Raw genomic sequence first — 18,340 nt, 5'->3', positions numbered from 1 at the left:
GATGTGGCAGAGTGAACTCCCAGGCCACATCACCCCGAGGGTTTGGCTGGGTGACCTCAGCAGTGCCTCTTGTTGGCTGTGCAGCAACGTGGTGTTGGCTGTGGAGCTCTGCCAGGGGGATTGGAAACAGGGCAGGGTGGGCTTCCAGATGGCCCCAGCCGTAATCAGTGATGGCCACCACCCTTAGAGTCCTGCCACATCTCAAAATCTATAGCACAGCTGGGCACCAAACCTCACTGTGCAAACATTACCCAGTGACCTACCTAGACCCTCTCTGTGCCCTTGGGAGGAAACCAGACATCCTTTCAAGGCTGACTAGTGTCATCCTCAGCTGGGGTGGTGTCTTACAGAGGCTGATGAGCTAAGACAGCACACCCTGATGCCTCAGAAGGGGATATGAGCAGCCCTAATGTATAACCTGCCTCTGTGTCTTTTGACAGTTTCTCTTGTTTTCTCATTTCCACATCACTCTGAGCTGTTTATTTGGCGAGTTCACAGGAAGGGGTGATGGCAGGAGCCAGGGAGTGGTTCTTGTCTTACTCAGGGCAGCTGTCAGAGCTGTTTTGAAACTGATGACCTGGTTTTCAGACACTGTGTCTAAAATTGCTAAAAAGGGCAATGTCTGTTCCTTTTACTTTCTTATTCCTTTTTCTTCTTTTAACAAATTCCTCTTTTCTGACTTCCCCATGTTCCATGTTGCAAGGCCATTATACAGTCAGGGTTTGCATTGCTGGAGAAAGGTGTGACACATGACAATGTTAATGAATGTGATCTCAGCATAGGTTGCCCAGAGAAACTGTGGCTGCCCCATCCCTGAGGCACATCCCAGGTGGTCACAAGAATGCTTTTTGTCCTGCAGAAAATGCCTCGTGACTGCTGCCTCCAGCTGCCAGCAGTGACCTGGGTGCTGCTACTGGTGACAACAGGTGAGCCCGACCTGCCTTCCTCCCAGCAGCTTTCACGGGCAGTGAAAGAGTGGGGGGATCTAAAATGCTGCCCAAAGCAGCAGGAACACAGCACTGAGAGGTGTGAAAGGCCATGTCCTTACACTTCCTGGGATCTGGAGTTAACACGAGCCAGCCCAGCTGAAGGACAGCAAGGCAGTTGAGTGCCCTTCCAGGGGCCCCAGCATTGGTTTGAGAGGCAGGGCAGGCTCAGGCCAGCATGGGTGCCCAGTGTTGGGTGTCTGAACACCCCCAGCTGCCCCCCACACCAACTCTGTCTTCTTGCCTTTCCAGCCTTTGCCATGGAGTGCCCCAAGATCAAGGTGGGGACGTGCAAGGACTGCATTCAGTCTGGTCCTGGCTGCGCCTGGTGCAAGAAGCTGGTAGGTCCATGTAGCCTGTCTAGTTGTCAGCAGTCAGCTAATAGGCATCAAGGCAGTCACCATGCCTGCCTGGCTCTGCCTGACTTCCTTGTGGGAGTGTTTCATGTCCTGCATGGAGGATGGGGCCAGGAGGGATCCAACAGCCATGACCTTTCCCCATCAATACCCATCAAAGGTTTTCTTTTCTCCATCAATGCCCTGGAGACCTGGTTTGGGGGCCAGGTCATATTGTAAGGTGCCTGTTCGCCCCCTGCTCCTCTGATGTTTTTTTCCTGCTGGCATTGTCACACACAGAATTTCACCAAACCCGGCGAGCCTGACTCCATCCGCTGTGACACCATTGAGCAGCTGAAGAAGAGGGGGTGCCCAGGCAGTGAGATTGAGTTTCCAGGCAATGAGATCAAAATAACACAGAACAATCCCTTAAGCAACAAAACACAGCTGACTCCACAGGAGGTGCACCTGAAGCTGAGGATAGGTATGCTCTGCCTGGTGTTCCTAACACCCTTCTTCCTGTGGCCTGCCAACAATGCCCTTCCACTCATCCCCAGACTCACCTGAGACACAGCCAGATGTTGCAGCCTGCATTTCCACCCCTTTTCTTCCAAGAGAGAGGAGGGGTGTGTGATGGCACAAGCTGGCACAACATGGCAGCTGATCCCGCTGTCCCTGTCCCTCAGGCCAGCCTGCTGTGTTTGAGGTGAAGTTTTGCCGTGCCATGGGGTATCCCATTGATCTCTACTACCTCATGGACCTCTCCTACTCCATGCTGGATGACCTGGAGAACGTGAAGAAGCTGGGAGGGGAGCTTCTCAGGGCACTGGAGAGCACCACCCCTTCTCGGCGCATTGGTGAGCCTGTCTTCAGCCTGGCACATCCGTTTGCTGCTGGGAAGAGCTGCAGGGCTGGAGGGGGATGCAGGAAGTGGACAGCAGCTGTCCCCTGCCAGGCTGAAGAGTGTGGCAGGGCAAGGGACATGGGCATGTACACCAGGGCCAGCAGATTGTCTGTGCCCTGTGCCCTGTGCCCTGAAACTGTTGTCTTCTACCCTAGGGTTTGGCTCCTTTGTGGACAAGACAGTGCTGCCATTTGTGAACACGCACCCTGAGAAGCTGCAGAACCCCTGCCCCAATAAGGACACGAAGTGCCAGCCTCCCTTCGCCTTCAAGCACATCCTGTCGCTGACGGACAACGCCAAGCAGTTTGAGAGCGAAGTGGGGAAGCAGTTCATCTCAGGGAACCTGGATGCCCCAGAGGGGGGGCTGGATGCCATGATGCAGGCAGCAGTGTGCGGGGTGAGTCCTGCACCTGCCCTGCTGCCAGCACCTGTGCTCAGGCAGGAGGGCTGCTGCCCACGCACACCCTGGAGAGGGCTGCTTTTCCCCCTCTCCAGGTGGGCTCTGGAAGCCCATCCTGAGTTCTGATCTTGCAGCAGGGCAGATCACTCGGGAGAGTACAAGACAACATCTTACCCCAGAGCCTCCTAACCCTGATCTTCCTTTACCCACCTTCCTTGTGCCCTCCCTGCCCCATGCTGTGGCTGGCACGAGACTTTGGAAAGGGCCATGCCCACTGGCACTGTCCTGCCAGCCTTGCTCAGGGACAGGGGCCACTCTCTGTGCCACTTGCAGGACCAGATTGGCTGGCGCAACGTGACCCGCTTGCTGGTGTTTGCTACTGATGACGGCTTCCACTTTGCCGGGGATGGCAAGCTTGCGGGCATCCTGACCCCCAACGATGGCAAGTGCCACTTGGAGGACAACATGTACAAAAGGAGCAATGAGTTTGTAAGTACCTGGGGGCTGTTCAGCATCTCCAGCACCACCCCCCCTCCCTCCCGCAGGCAGAAAAGGCAATGTTATGTAAAACAGCCTGTTGCAGAGACCAAAACATCACCTTAATCACCGTAAGCTGTGCTGCCACACCCAAAGTGTCTACTCTTCTGCTGGTGGGGGAGGTTGTGCTGAGTGTGATATCCCTCTCCCCATCCAGGACTACCCATCTGTTGGCCAGCTGGTCCAGAAACTTGCTGAAAACAACATTCAGCCCATTTTTGCTGTCACCAGTAAGGTGGTAGATGTTTACAAGGTGAGGATATGTCAGATGTTCCAGGTGCCTCCATCCCCTTCCTAGGAGGACAGACACAGCTGTGAGTGTCTCCTGCTGCTGTCTCCTGCTCTGCTGTCACGTGGAAGGAAGTGCTCACCTCTTTTCTCTCCACTGGCAGAAACTCAGTGAGATGATCCCAAAGTCGGCAGTGGGAGAGCTGAACCAGGACTCCAGCAACATCATTGAACTCATCCAAGTGGCCTACAATGTAAGTGCTGGAGTTCCCACCTCTCCAATGGCATCACCTGCATTTCCAGAACCACTCCAGGCAGCTGAGATCCTGACTTGTGGTGCTCTCTGGCTCTTCTTCCTGACCTGCAACCCCATACCCTCTTGGTTTGGTCTACTCTTGGACTGATGGCACTTTCTCCACCATTTTTCCAAAGAACCTCTCCTCGCGGATCATCTTGGACCATTCCACCTTGCTGGACACTCTGGATGTCAAATATGACTCCAAATGCAAAAATGACAAGGACTCCACGGATGAAGCAAGAGGCCAGTGTGACAATGTCAAGATCAATGAAGAGGTATGCTCTCCTGTACCAGGAACACCCCACAGCTTGCACAGCTGCTGTTGCACATCCTGTTTAATGACAGGAACCCTGGTTGCTCTTCCAGGCTTTCTGTTTATATTAATTTAATGCCAAGAGTGTCCAAAATGCTATGGGATGCGGGAGATCCTCCGTTGTTCTGGATGTGCCTAGTGCCAAAACCACACTGACAGCTGGACATCTGTCCCTCCCCTGTCCTACTCTGCACTTTCTAGGTCATCTTCAAGGTGAAGGTCACAGCCAAGGCGTGCATTCCAAACTATTCCTTCACCATCCGGCCACTAGGCTTCACAGACACCCTCACTGTCCATGTGGCCAGCAACTGCGACTGCCACTGCAATGACAAGCCTGACCCAACTGCTTGCAGTGGGCAAGGCGTCATCGAATGTGGGACCTGCAGGTATGTGCTGTCCACCCAAAACATGATTTCAAATGCTGCCAGAGCTGGGGAATTGATGGGAGAGGGGTGTTGGGCCAAGCCAGGGCTGGGCTCTATAGCTTTGCACAAATTTTTTTGTTCAGAGAGGTGGGTTTGTGCGTTCCCCTTGGAACTGTCCGCTGCGTTCACACGGAGGCAGGGGGCACAATGAGCTTGCTCTTCTTTTGGTGGAGGTTATGCTGTTTCCCTAAGGGCCTCAATCCATCCATCCATCTATCTACCCATCCATCCAGTATCCAATCATTCACCAATCCATCCACTGAGCAGACACAGATTTCTGTAGAAATCACTCAAAATCCCATTTCTTGGCTGCAGCTCACAGACTTTCAGTGTAATTATTGCTTCATGGACTCTCAGTGACCAGGAGAGGAAAAGACAGGGTTTCCTGAGGAAATACTGACATCTCCTTGGCAAGGGCTTGGAAATGATAAATATAACAATAATTTCTGGGCATTTATTTGGTGTTGTGAATACGACTGGTGGAAAAGCAGCATTTCTGAGGTTTGCTCCCTGCTCCAGCACGGAGTTAGCACCAAGTGCTAACTTTTTTTTGGTGAGGCTGTCCCAGATTTGCTCCACTTTTGCGGCCCTGTGCATGCCGCATGGCCACTGACCCAAGCTTGCTCCTCTCCTCTGGCGGCAGCTGCAATTCAAGATACACAGGGAAGAACTGCGAGTGCGACACCAAAGGGAAGACCAGCAAGGAGCTGGAGCACAGCTGCCAGAGGGACAACAGCTCGGTGATCTGCTCGGGGCAGGGGGACTGCGTGTGCGGGCAGTGCGTGTGCCACACCAGCGACGTGCCTGGCAAGTACATCTACGGCACCTACTGCCAGTGCGACAACATGAACTGCGAGTTCTTCAACGGCTCCCTCTGCGGCGGCCCAGGTGACGCGCCTGGGACAGCTTTTCCACTGCTGAGAAGAATTCAGTGCCCAGGGAGATGCGGCCTTTTTGTGCCATAACCCCAGTGGGAGGGTTTGGGGCTGCTGGGTCCCAGCACACCAGCCTGTAGGACCTCCTTGAGGGTGGTGTGGTGAGCGCGGGGTGGGTGATGCTCTGCAAGCATGGGCAGAGGGAGGGTGGCCTGGCTGTCTGCAGGATCTGAAAGCTCTTCCTCTGCAGCACGCGGGCAATGCGACTGCGGGGCGTGCAAGTGCCTGCCTGGGTATGAGGGCAGTGCCTGCCAGTGCCAGCAATCGACGGAGAGCTGCCTCAATGCCCGCAGACACGTGTGCAGCCTCCGTGGGACCTGCCACTGCAACCGCTGCCAGTGCTCGGGAGGGTACCAGCCCCCCTTCTGCCAGGAATGCCCAGGCTGCCCTTCTCCCTGTGGCAGATACATGTGAGTGATGGGCACAGAGAGGGCACGGGGGCAGCGGGGATCCCCAGTATCCCTGCCTGTGCTTGGGCAGGGCCCAGCTGTAGCCAAAGCCAGGTGAGAGGGGTTCTGCCCCTGCAGATGTGAGCTGCGGCCGCTTGTTTTGCAGCTCCTGTGTGGAGTGCAAGTTCTTCAACAGCGGCCCCTTTGAGAAGAACTGCTCCCAGGCCTGTGTCAACATCCAGCTGCCCACGAACTCAACAGAGGTGAGCGCAAGTGATAGGAAATGCAGGGAAAAGGATTCCCAGAACTGCTGGATGTCCTTCCACATGGTCCAGGAGGATGGCGAGGAGATATATACCATCATCGTTGATCCTGATAGAGGTATCCCATCCCCACTCCTCCTGCCCTGCCTCGCTGCTTCGCCAGGGGCTGCAGCCTGACACTGTCTGTCTGTCCCACAGAGTGCCCACAGCCTCCCAACATCCCACTGATCGTGGGCAGCACCATCGCTGGCGTGTTCCTCATTGGTGTTCTGGTCCTGGTCATCTGGCGGGTCTTGATGGAGCTGCTTGACCGTCGGGAATACCGCCGGTTTGAGAAGGAGAAGTCCAAAGCCAAGTGGAATGATGTAAGAGAGCCCATCTGTGCCAGTGGGGTGTTCTGGGGTGCTCAGATCCACTGGGGAGGGGACAGTAGGAGGGGACATCCTTTCCAGAGGCAGCCATGTAGACCTGAGCCCTCCCCACTACTCATTTTTCAACCCAGCTGGATTTTGCCATTTAGGGGCCTAAATATCCTACGGATAAATATCCTACATAATCCTAAATATCCTTCTTCCAATGCTCTCTGTGCTGTTGGCATTGGGATGGGTGGGATGGGTAATGCTCTGCTGGAAAGCCCAACACAAGCCTCTCTCTCCTCTCCCTCCAGGCTGATAATCCCCTCTTCAAGAGTGCCACCACCACTGTCGTCAACCCCAAGTTTAATGAATGAGGCAATACCGGCAGGACTGAGATGCACTGTTAAATAAGGAAATGCCAAGCTAAGGAAAGCTCAAACTAAGGAAATCTTAAACTAAGGCTCCCACCCCTTCTTCCTTATCCTCATGGTTTCATCCCTTCTTCCAAGAGGCTCGCATCATGTCAGGTGCTGGCTGAGGGACTGCACCCATGCCCATCTCCTGGCCCACTGCTTGATGGCTGTGTTAGTGGAGCTGGTAGAGAGGAACACCACAGGAATATGCCGTGGCTCCTGTCCCATCTCCTGATGCTAACTTTGCTCTCTGGCAGCAGTCTTGGACACTGAGCCCCAAAGCCAGCTGAGAGCAGAGAGCTCTTCCAGCTTTGATTTTGAGCTGGGATTTCAAAACTGCCATCTCTCTTCTGCTGCAGCAGGATCTGCTTCATGGAGCAGGCTGCTCCATGCCTTCCCCTGCTGCATTGATCTCCTCCACTATGCAATATTTCCCAGAGAACTCACTGCTGAGTTGGACAGAAAGGGTCTAAGCAGCTGCTCTAGAGGCTGCAGTGATATGATAGGCCCTAAAGGCTAGAGAGCACCTCTGCCTTGCGATGAAGAGCAGCTGGAGAACATGCACTGGATCTTTTTCCCAAATCACTAACTGCTTCCTGCTATCACTCAGATCTACCTCAGGCAAGGTTCTGCCTGGGCTTCTGCATGCTTGGTTACCTCCATCATGCCTTGAAGTCCTCTGCACAGTAAAGAGCCACTGTTTGATCTATGAAACTTGATCTGTGATCTATGAGCACCTGGAAAATGAAGGCTGGAGGTCAGCCATAGCTTCTTCCACCCCCTGGGGCATGATCTTCTCCCTGCTTTGCAAGCATGTCAGACATACCAGGGGCCAGCTGTGCAAAACATCTGGCAGTACCCAGAGCATCTCCAGCTCAGCACTTATCCCATCCAGACACAGCAGCCAGTTGCTCTTACATTGTGGGTCATTCCTGTGAAATGGTGGTACAATTCCATATTTGCTTTAAGTTTGGGATTAATTTGCATAGAGTTGTATTGTGTTGCATCTTTTTTTGGTCTCTGAAGAAGTTTAATATGAATAAAGATTAATATATAAGGTAAATACATCTGTCCTGCTAAGAATGAGGTGCAAGGGCAGCAGCTAAAGCATTCATTGGAGAAACCACAGTCACACCTTGTCATTGCTGTCACCATTTTCCATAGGTACAGTGCCTGGGAAAGAACCCAGCTAGAGAATCAAACTGTTTTCTACACAGTTTGCCATCTATGCCATGAATGGTGCTCCCTTGCAAGCCAAAACTGAGTCAGTGAATAGTGCAGAGCAGTGCCCATGTGCTGGCAGCTGTACATAGACCACTTCAAATGAGATTGACTGTGCCACATCCGATCAGCGGTCAATTTGGGCCATTTTATTGTTCTTGAGCAGTGACTGGGAGGGTCTAGGGCAAGGTAAGAAGAAGGAAAGTGTGTCTGATAATCCTCTTAGTTCAATCCCAGGCTGCAGCTATTTTTGGCTTCAGGACCCTCAAAATGTTGTCTTGTTTTTGCCAAGAGCAGCAGTCTGCAGGCTGGGACACACTGGTCAGGTCATAGCATCACAAGATCATTAAGGCTGGGAAAAAACTCTTAAGATGATTGATCATCTAACCACTAACCCAGCACTGCCAGGTCCAACACTAAACCATAATCTCTAAGTGCCACATCTACACACCACATCCCTTAAGGCCAGGATGCCAAGGTTACACCCCTGAGCCCCTGGAGAGGCTTTCTGGGCACTGTGCCTGACAGGCTCCCCTCAGCTGTGAAAGAGAGAAAGGCCAAACTGCTTCCAAGGGGCTGCAGGAGCTGCCAAACCACATCCCAAGAGAAACAAAATCACCCAGCTGAGCCAACAGTCTGTGCCGTCGTTTTTATTACAACAAGGAGCTCCCGAGACATTTAAACCACTTGTGTGCCAAAGGGAAGATTTCCAATATTCTTCAGATAATGGGGCCAGCCCCACAAGTCGTCCAAGCAGAAGTTCAAGTTCCGTGCCAGACGCTTTATCAGCAGGTAGGTGCCACCCAGTCCTGCTGCCCCCACTACAAAGAGCCCTCGATTAATTACCTGCAAGTGCAAAGAGAAACCCCAACATCATCAGAGGCTGGCCCCTACGCTGCAGCACCAACCAAAATCATCACAGCTGGCAACATCCCACCACCAAAGCTGAGCAGTGCTGGTGTGCAGGGTGCTCCCAAGGCTCGTGGCATGGGGAGGATGGGCACCACCCCTGACCAACCTTTGTCTGCCATTTCCAGCGTTGAAGGGCCTCATGGTAGCGAATTCTGGTGAAGGTCACCTGGGAGGGGTTGCAGGAGAATGTCACCACCCCAAAGCCAGGCAGGAGGAGTTCACACAAGTGGGGAATGACACGCTGGCTTACCATGGTGTACAGTGGGACAATGGTGGAAGGCATGAGGGCGTGGAGAAAGTTGTCCACGCGCTTCCGGAAAATGAACCACGTTGAATTGACGTGCTCACGCATCTGCAACAGAGCAACAGTCACCCCCTGTGATTGTCAGAGCTCCCCTGTGCTTTGCTAGCTCTCCCACTGTCCTGGAGGTGGGTGCAGGGATCAGTGCCTCCTCAGCCCCAGTGACACTCCCAAGGAGCTCTGAGGCTAAAGCCTGCCAGGCTGAGAGCCCAGCCAGAGGCCCTGCCTGCTGCATGCACCCTGAGAGCACTACTGTGTGCGTGGCCCATGGAACCACAGGTCTGTGGGGCTCACCTACCTCTACATAATTGTACATGGCTAAATCCGAAATCGCGTGGTCATCTGGCACCCTCAGTCTGGAGAACTCGGGGAGGCAGGCACCTGGCAGAAGAAAGTAACAGTTCACAGGCAGCTCCCTGCAGGGTACCCAGCTGCCCTCAGGTGCAGAGGGATGTTCCTCTGCTCCCACATGTCCCCAGCCACCTCACTTACCAAGGTCATTGTGGAACTGGTCCATTAATTCATCAAAGACCAGACAATCTTCAAAGCCCTGGGAGGAATATTAGGGAGTTAATAGGCATAAAGGACCCATACATTCAGGAGAAGTGCTCTCATGCATGCTTAGCTAGTGTAGCTGTTTGGTCCCACTGACCACAGCTTCAGAGCAGGAGTCTTACTCCAGGCCCCTCTGACAGGGGTCTTGAGAGAAATCGTAGGGCATTGCCTTTCCCAGCTGCCTGGACCCCCCTCCCTTATAGTCCTGTGCTCCATGGGAAGGTGGCCTCATCACCCTGTCCCCTCTCCTTCCCAGGAGGACATCCTGACAGGAGCTCAACCCCTGCCAATGCAGAGGACATCAGGCTGTGGGACAGGCCAGCCCATGAACTCTACAGAGTTAAACCCTAAAACCAGGAGTTTGTGGGTGAAAGGAGTGGGATCCCCAGCCATGAACTTACTGCATTCATGCCCTGTCCGTAGAAGGGCACCACAGCATGAGCAGCATCTCCCATCAGGACGCAGCGGGAGGAGAGGTTGTAGGAAGAGCACTTCACAGAGATCATGGCCTGGGCTGGCAGCAAAAAGTAATCGTGCTTCAGCTCTTGCCTTCAGGTAAAACAACAGATTTTGTTGTGTGGGACCACAAGAGAGAAGAGCAAGCTGTGCCACATCCAAGCTGAGGAAGCCAGGCCACAGACACCGTCAGCTCTCCCCAAGCCTGTGCACTAGGCTGTTTGTGCTGGAAAAATGTGGAAGCCAACTTCCCCCCTGTGAACCAGACATTTTGTCTGCAGGTTTTAAGTTCTGCGCACAACTTAATTAATATTCAATCAATAACTTAATTATTGGCATCTTGGTCCTCTCACTGTGAGCAGTGGTAGATGTTGGTCAATGTAGGAAGGACACACCAGAGAATATCTGAGTTTCTCAGTTAATATGAAGTCCTGGGATAATTCATTTTAAGAGGAAAGGAAACTGCCTAACACAGCTGAGACTGTTGATACCATCCAAGAAAAAGCCCATCCCATCATAGATACCTGTGATGACGAGTGAAAAGGGGAGATGGGAACACTTACTCTCCGATGAGGGGAATGGCATCTGGGAAGTAGGTCTGGAAAAACCCCAGCACTTGCTCGCCTGTTGTGAGCTTCTCAAACTCCTCAAAGGGCATGAAGAGCGTGCAGGTGAAGGACTTGTCCTGCCAGCCAGGAAAGAGGGTCAGTAAGAAGCCCAGAGAGCAGAGAGAACACGTGGCACCTGAAGCAGCAGCTCAGTGCCCAGCCTGCCACCTGGCAATCACAGTGACCCACTGGCACAGCGAGGGACAAATGTCTGGCCACCCCCTTTCTCATGGTGGGCAGGCACACGGGAGGCAGAAACAGTGTGTGACTGTCCAGCATGGGCCTGGCACACTGTCCTGATGCTCCTGGTATGTAGTTTATAGCACCCAGCTGCAGAGTGCTGGTTTGTGGGGGTCTGGCTGGGCTCAGATGCATGGGCAGAGAGAGGTGCCACAGGTTACTCAGCACTGCGAGGTAGGACTGGCTCTGAGCACCCTGTCCTGCACCCCTTAGGCTGTGGTCAGCCTGGCACAGGCTGGGTGTCCCTCCTGGCTCCTTCCCTGGACATGTGCCAGTATGTGCCCTAGTGGCCAAGAAGGCCAATGGCACCTGGCCTGTGTGAGAAACTGTGGCCAGCAGGACCAGGGCAGTGATTCTTCCCCTGTACTCAGCACTGGGGAGGCCACACCTCAAGTGCTGTGTCCAGTTCTGGGCCCCTCACTTTAGGAAGGACATTGAGGTGCTGTGGCATGTCCAGAGAAAGACAACAGAGCAGGTGAAGGATTTGGAGCACAAATCCTCTGAGGAGCAGCTGAGGGAGCTGGGGGTATTTAGCCTGGAGAAAAGGAGGCTCAGTGGACACCTTATCACTCTCTACAACACTCTGACAGGGCGATGTAGCCAGGTAGGGGTCAGGCTCTGCTCCCACGTAACAAGGGACAAGATAAGAGGACACAGTCTTAAACTGCACAAGGGGAGGTCTAGACTGGACATTAGGGAGAATTTCTTCACCAAAAGGGTGATCAGACATTGGAATGGGCTGCCCAGGGAGCTGGAGGAGTCACTGTCCCAGCAGGTTTTTAAGGAAAGACTGGATGTGGCACTCAGTGCCATGGTCTGGTTGACAAGGTGGAATTGGGTCATGCTTAGACTCTATGATCTCAGAGGTGTTTTCCAATCTAACTGATTCTGTGTTTCTGTTATCCTGTGACTCCTGACCCTCCCAATCCCTGCCACCACAGCCGTTCATCCCCACCAGCCCCATCCTGTTCCCCAGGAGAAAGAACATGGCCCTGGGTTAGCACCATGTTGGGCAGTGCAATCATCATGAAGGTGTTTCTCGGCCAGATATGGAGGTAGTTTGGTTCCATGGCAAACTGAAAGAGAAAGAAAATTGCCTTGTATCCTTGACCTGCCCTGCTCAGCTTCCCCAGCCCAGGCTCTGGCTCCCCTCCACACCAGCACGACAGTTCCCATGGGAAGATGCAACAACTACAGGGCCCCTTTCTGGTCCCTGATGCTTCAGGGAGACACAGAGCAAGGGAAAGAGGAAAGGGTAAGAAATATGGGCAAAAATATGATGCTTTGAAATTGCTGATGTCCTCATAGACATGTTCCCATACCTACAGGATCTCCCAGAGCCAGAGTTAATCCCACCACTCTAGGATGGGCTCTCTAGAATTTTTGTATGCAGATACCAACATTGGCTCTACTTTTGGAAGAGGAAGAGATCCATGCCTTATCTTAGGAAAGGTTTAATCCCTTGCCTGAACCCCAGGTGAAAAGTTAATTCTTCCAAAGCTGTTGCAGCAGAGCCACAGTGAGAAGGGGGTGGGATGTCCAACCTGTGAAGGTTGTAGCAGCCCCTGGGACAGGCACACTCACATCTCCATCCTTGGGAGGGATGGTCAGCTCCATGTAGCCATGAGGAATGTACTCGTGGCTGTAGTTGAAGCGCGTTTGCCTCATGAACTGTTTCCTGACTGTTGAGAAGGCTCCGTCACACCCCACGATGAGATCGTAGGTCACTTCCATGGTCTGCTGGTCAGACCTGAGAGCAAGACAGTACCTTGGATCAATCTGATCTTTAAGGTCCCTTCCCACGCTAACCGTTCCATGATTCTGTGGTTAATCCTCCTGTAACTCCAGGCCAGCTCAGCACCACTGTGCCCAGAGGACCTGCCTTTTGCAAAATGTGTTAATAATCTTCTGGGGTGGGGGAAGATCGGCTCTCACTGCCTGGAAGCACAGCATTAGCATAAATAATTATCCTGTAGTTTATCAAAAGCATAACTCTGCCAGGTCTACTCAGCAATGCAGTAGGCACTTCTGGGATAATGCTGCTGTTTGCAGAGCCTGCAGCACCTGCCAGGAGGATGGGGGGTAGGACCAGAACTGCTGTGAAAGACTGTGAAACAAGGTCATGGAACCTCAGAATGGTTTGGGTTTGAAGGGACCTGAAAGCTCAGCCCGTTCCACCCCCTGCCATGGGCACAGACACAACACCAGGGTGCTCAGAGCTTCATCCAGCCTGGCCTGGAACACTCCCAGGGATGGGGCATCACCAGTTATCCGCCCTCCCTGATGAGCAATCTGTCTCTGAGCCCAGTGCCATGGACACTGGTACGTTCATCCCCTGCACAGGTCAGGAAGTGTGTGCCTGCTGCCAGCCTGGGGGCTTAGGGAGTTGCTTAAACCTTTCTCAGTCTCCCCATGAATGCTGCCTTGATGTCTCTCCTTTCCAAAGCTGGTGCAAGGTTTTGCCTGCACAGTAGTTTCAAAACTGAGATTGCTCAATTGTTTGAGGTTTTATGAATGATTAAGCAGAAACTAACTGACCACAGTGCTTGATCCCACGCTTGTCCAGGGATTACCTTTTAATGGATAATGTCCCCAACTCTGCATTGCACCGGAGGAGCTTGTGTCCAAAGAACAGTTTAGTGTTGGAGTACTTCTCAGCAGCTGTGAAAAGACAACTAAATGTAGAGGGGTTTACTGTGCAAAAAAATATTTCCAAGAGATCCCTAAATTATAGGGATTTTTGCCATTACAGCAAATAATTTGCTGTGTTTTGTGAGGGCCAGCAGGCAGGGCACACTGGGACTGGTCAACTATGGTATTAACTACTTGAAAAATGCAAGGAATCCTGCAAGGAATTTCTTCTTCCCCACAATGACCTAAGTCATTGACTGCTTTCCACCATCATTCCACTGCAGTTCAGGATGGGATGAGGTGCCTGCAGTCAGTGGGGAATTTACATAAATTTGGTCTAGTCTGATTGGTCATAGAGCTCCAATTTCTATTTGTCTCTTTGTACAATCAGGGGTTATGGAAAATGCCACAAACCATGACAAGGCTGAGGAGGTGTCTCCTGCTTAGCTGGGAAACAGCACAGGTTTTCCTCTGCTAGTTCAGGTTTGCACTTTTTGAGATCTGGGTAAGGGAGCTCGGGGCTCAAAGTCTGCTAGTCACAGGGCAAACCCTAAATCCCCAACAAAAAGTGTGTTATAAGAATTTGCAAACAGAAGTGACAACCTACCTGTCAGCAGCTCTTTGTTTAAGTTTGCTCTGTCCACAGAGAGAATGTACTGCAAGGCAAACAAACAGGGGGTTCAGAAAGCTTTGCTGAAGGACACTCTGCATGGCCAGACAGGAAACCCTCCCCTCCAAGTCATCCCCTTCCCTCATTCTCTCCAGCCTCTCCCACATCCATGAGCCCCACAGAGGTACAAATGCTAACAAAGACCTCATGTGCTCTGCAAAGCAACTCCAGTACCTGGTCCTTCTTGCCATAAGGGATGGAGTATTTTTTCCCTGAAGGTGTGTGTATCCTCCTTGCCCTCATGGGAATGCCCTTGGCCACAATCTGAAACAGAAGGGAACACAACCCACACTTCTGGCCAAAACTGTGGGTTTCTAGTGCAAGTTACCAAGCATCATCCCCTCCCCCAAGCACTGCACTCGAGGGAGAATGGGGGGCTCTTTGCTCACACATTTCCAAACCACCAGGGAAAGCTTTATCAGGGCTGTCATGTCAATTTACTACAGTTTACTGAGATTACTTACAAGCTCATGCTCATAAAAGCCAGAGGGACATTGTTTTTGGACAAAAGGGACATGAAAAATCCCAGAGTGCTGGACAGGGCAGGGGATGAAAGCCAAATTACACCCTGGGACTGGGATGTGTGTTGTCAAAGCCCGGGCTCCTCTGCAGGGATCCAGGGACCAGGAGATCCTGCCACTGCCAGCAGCTGGATGTTAAATGGTAGCCAGTACCCTGCAGAAGAATGCTGGGCTCCCAGCCAAGCGTGCTGGGCAGAAAGCAGCGTGGATGGATTTCAGGGGTCAGCCCAAAGATCAAGGTTTTCTGGGAAAATACAAATCTGGACATGTCAGTGGGGCAAACAGCTGCCTTTATTGCATCCTGCTTCATTGCATCAGCTCTTTTGGGAGTCCATCTACTCCTGCCCTGTTTGCCCTCTGCTCCAGGAGGGAGGGGAGCACGGCAGGAAGGTAAACACTGGAAGGTGCTTGGTGTCCCAGGGAAGCAGCCACTGCCAGCAGCAGAGCCCAGCTGCCTGGGGTGGGGAGGTTCCTGCTGGCAGCTGTGCTGTGAGGCAGGGGAGAGCCAGACTGCAGGCATGCAGTGGAAGAGGTCTGGCTGGGAGGAGAAAGGACAGGGCACAGAGAGCAGCAGAATGTGCCAGAGTACCTGCTCCTCCATCCCCACAGCTCGCAGGGCTTGGCGTCCCCTGTGAGACAGGGCCAAGTTAATGCTTCTGCCACGGGCAAAGCTGGCCACTCGGATATCTGCAAGGGACAGCAATGGGTCATGGAGGCAGTGACAGCACAGCCTGCTGAGGGAACATCTCCCAAGCCCCCTGCAGCAACAGCAGGTGGGGCTGGGGGGAGTCTAGCCTGGACCCTCCGTGCCACCTCTAGCCTGGAAAAAGCAGCTGCAGCCAAGTGCTGCCAAGGGAATGCTGGATTCTCACAGCACCCCACGTGCAAGGGTCCATTAATATTAAGAGCCATTTCCCCTCTAAATGGAGAAGGCTGAGCCATGAATGCCTGACAGGTTCTGCTGATGCTTTTTGGGACATTGGCAGGTCACCTTCTTCATGGCTGACCAGATGGAAATGTCTGGGCATTGCCCTGCTCCTCCTCTGAGTTGCCTCATTTAGACTTCCTGGGTTGTCTGGCCAGTGCATGGGGCAGAGCCTCCTCATCCCAGCGTGTGTATCAGTGTAAGCAACTGGCCAAACACTGGAATAGTGCAGGAGGATCCATCCAGCTCAGAAGGCAAGTGAGAGCAATCAGAGGCTTTTTGAAGCTGTGGAACTTCTGGCAACATTAAGCTGTGCAGCAGAACTGCCTGTTCTGATGTCTATCAGGGCAGGAAGAGTTACCACAGAGTGTCAGGCATGGCTCCTCCCTCCCTTCACCGCACACTTGAGTTATTTCCATGGTATCATTCCCACCTGCCACTTGGCTTGCCATCTCTGCCCAGGTCTTTTTTGTCTGCCAGCTGACAGATACTGAAGATGAACAATTTCTCTGCCTTTGAGCTAGTGGCTTGGCTCTAAATCCTAATTCCTCTTTTGTTGGTACCTTGTGGGTCTGGAGGCTCCATCTCTTCTTCTGACTCAGCACTGTACTATAATGCTTTCTGCAGAGACCAGGCTTCAAAGGTGAGGATTTGAATCAGTGTTTAAGCCAAGAATATAAAAAGGGCATCATTTTAGCAGCTAAAGAGTGGGTTCCCTCCACACAAGATGAACTTCAAATAAATGCTCCTCCCCACCATAGGAGCTGAAGAGGAGAGGAAAATAATATCCCCAAATTGCATCTCTCAGCTTTCATTATTTTCTTACCGTTTCAGTGAGCTCACACAGTAATGATCAGGCTGACCTTACCTTCTCTGGCTTCATAAACGTCAACATGGAAACCTCGTCTAGCAAAGAAACAGGCATTTAATGCACCCACCTACAAGACAAGGACCAGGAATGGTGGATGAAGTATCTCAGAGGTCACTGCTGAGATGCATCAAAGGAAAGAAGTGATCAAGGGATGCAGCTCAGCATAAACAGGGAGGTCCTTTGACCAAAAACCTTAAAGATTTTTACTGAAGAGCAGTCCTCTGGCAGCCCTGTGTGTTTGCGGAGCCCCCAAGAAGCCCAAAAGCCCATCAAAACTCTTTTTATAAAGTCATACCAAGCTCAGGCTTGTCTACACACAGCAATTGAATGCAGCAGGGCTCACCTCTTCAGCCAGAGACAGCAGAAGCTGGTGTAGGCAAACTCCCAGCTCCTCTCTGGACTGTGTTTACCTTCCTCACTAATTCACGGTGTAGCAGCATTCCCTTGGGAACATAGTGAGGGAGAACACTACAAATATGTCCTGTTTGTGATTTAAATAACTTTTGAAAATTCAGTTTCCATTATGAATTGTTGTCAGAACTACAGCCTCTTCTGCCATCACTCCTTTCTGAGAAGCTAATGTCCAAAAAGTCAAGAGAGAGATGCAGGTGCTGCAATGCCCCAAGCAGTCATAGAATCAGACTCATGGAATAGTTTGGGTTGGAAAGGATGCTAAAGACCATCTTGTTACAACCCTCTGCCATGGGCAGGGACACCTTCCACTAGACCAGGTTACTCAGAGCCCCATCCAGCCTGGCCTTTAGTGTCACACCTCTCTGCAAGTAGCAGTGGATGAAAACCACCCCCAAACGAAAGCGGGCAGAGGAAGGCGTTTCCTCTCAGCCTGGCATTTACCGGCCTCAGTTCTTGCAAAGCATTTCACATTAGAGATTAGGTTACAGCCAAAATCAGCCAAGGGACAGGGGAACCTGGCAGCCCAAACAAGGACTGGAGTTCAGTGTACCTGGGCACCCAAACCCCTTCACCCAAGAAAAGGAGAGGAGCCTCCCACAGCAGGAACTCAATCAACCCCTTCGCAACGCCCCGTCATCTGACAGAGGAATGACTTTAAGAAAAGCATTCACCCCCACGTTCAAGCAGTGTTTTTACAGCCCCAGCTCCCCAGCAAACAATCATGCAGCAGCTAAATGGCATTTCCTACCAGACCACCACCGATAACAGCAACTCTTTTCCCTCGTGGGTCACAGGGCTCCATGCTAGGTCAACCCCTGGGTCTCAGATCCCTGCTCTGTCTCTGATCCCTCTGCTTCTCCCCAGTGCCACTGTCCTGGCCAGTGGGGAGGGGAAGGGAAGGAATGTGGGTGGCTGAGTCATGCCTGGCTTCTTCTCCCCCGATTCACATTAAAGTTTAACTTCCAGCCCAGAGACTGTCAGGGAGTCAGCCTGGCTGAGCCTGAGGTGTTGAGATGGCAGCGTGGCACAATTCAGTCAGGCTCTATCCAAAGGCCTCTTTTGGAAATTGTAGAGCAATCCTGCAGTCTCCAAGGAATACACACAGAACAGGAGGAGAACTTGCATCAGCCAGGCTTTTGCTGGTGCTTCACTAGGATGCAACTGCAGAAGCACTGGTGGGACAATGTGGAGTGACTTCTGGAACCTCTCCTGAGGGTGGGTTGTGAGCCACAC

General features: G+C 52.3%; 2 protein-coding genes across 3 annotated transcripts; one reads left to right on the top strand and one right to left on the bottom strand.

The window, feature by feature from the left end:
- The first annotated feature begins 862 nt into the window (after nucleotides 1-862).
- On the top strand, nucleotides 863-7,845 carry ITGB2 (integrin subunit beta 2). Its single transcript, XM_053948358.1, has 15 exons — nucleotides 863-926; nucleotides 1,239-1,327; nucleotides 1,622-1,805; nucleotides 2,008-2,178; nucleotides 2,381-2,622; nucleotides 2,959-3,114; nucleotides 3,320-3,415; nucleotides 3,555-3,644; nucleotides 3,823-3,963; nucleotides 4,203-4,387; nucleotides 5,070-5,314; nucleotides 5,552-5,771; nucleotides 5,917-6,131; nucleotides 6,212-6,378; nucleotides 6,681-7,845. The coding sequence occupies exons 1-15, from the start codon at nucleotides 863-865 to the stop codon at nucleotides 6,741-6,743; spliced, it is 2,328 nt and encodes a 775-aa protein (XP_053804333.1). The 3' UTR covers nucleotides 6,744-7,845.
- A 792-nt stretch (nucleotides 7,846-8,637) lies between these two features.
- KMO (kynurenine 3-monooxygenase) lies at nucleotides 8,638-17,994 on the bottom strand. 2 transcript variants are annotated; one of them, XM_053948356.1, is made up of 15 exons: nucleotides 17,856-17,994; nucleotides 16,691-16,760; nucleotides 15,487-15,584; nucleotides 14,551-14,640; nucleotides 14,314-14,362; nucleotides 13,649-13,736; nucleotides 12,660-12,825; nucleotides 12,080-12,151; nucleotides 10,791-10,912; nucleotides 10,173-10,320; nucleotides 9,709-9,766; nucleotides 9,515-9,597; nucleotides 9,166-9,267; nucleotides 9,022-9,081; nucleotides 8,638-8,849 (listed from the first exon to the last, which is right to left on the bottom strand). In XM_053948356.1, exons 1-15 carry the CDS (start codon nucleotides 17,907-17,909, stop codon nucleotides 8,682-8,684), a joined length of 1,428 nt encoding a protein of 475 aa, XP_053804331.1. In that variant the 5' UTR covers nucleotides 17,910-17,994; the 3' UTR covers nucleotides 8,638-8,681. The 2 variants fall into 2 exon arrangements, with proteins under 2 accessions (XP_053804331.1, XP_053804332.1); XM_053948357.1 differs by lacking the exons at nucleotides 15,487-15,584; nucleotides 17,856-17,994 and having other exon boundaries at nucleotides 16,691-16,740.
- Between the last annotated feature and the right edge of the window lie 346 nt (nucleotides 17,995-18,340).

Source organism: Vidua chalybeata, chromosome 7, assembly GCF_026979565.1.
Source record: "Vidua chalybeata isolate OUT-0048 chromosome 7, bVidCha1 merged haplotype, whole genome shotgun sequence".
NCBI classification, from domain to species: Eukaryota; Metazoa; Chordata; class Aves; order Passeriformes; family Viduidae; genus Vidua; species Vidua chalybeata.
This window is presented reverse-complemented; position numbering and strand designations above follow the sequence as displayed.

Excerpts from the sequence above, each read along its gene's own strand:
- KMO (XM_053948356.1), bottom strand. The coding sequence starts at position 17,909 with ATGGAGCCCTGTGACCCACGAGGGAAAAGAGTTGCTGTTATCGGTGGT. Across the intron at positions 16,761-17,855 it reads CTGTTATCGGTGGTGGTCTG|GTGGGTGCATTAAATGCCTG; the intron begins GTAGGAAATGCC and ends CTTGTCTTGTAG. Across the intron at positions 9,082-9,165 it reads TTGTCCCACTGTACACCATG|GTGACCTTCACCAGAATTCG; the intron begins GTAAGCCAGCGT and ends AACCCCTCCCAG.
- ITGB2 (XM_053948358.1), top strand. The coding sequence starts at position 863 with ATGCCTCGTGACTGCTGCCTCCAGCTGCCAGCAGTGACCTGGGTGCTG. Across the intron at positions 2,179-2,380 it reads CACCCCTTCTCGGCGCATTG|GGTTTGGCTCCTTTGTGGAC; the intron begins GTGAGCCTGTCT and ends CTTCTACCCTAG. Across the intron at positions 3,115-3,319 it reads ACAAAAGGAGCAATGAGTTT|GACTACCCATCTGTTGGCCA; the intron begins GTAAGTACCTGG and ends CTCCCCATCCAG.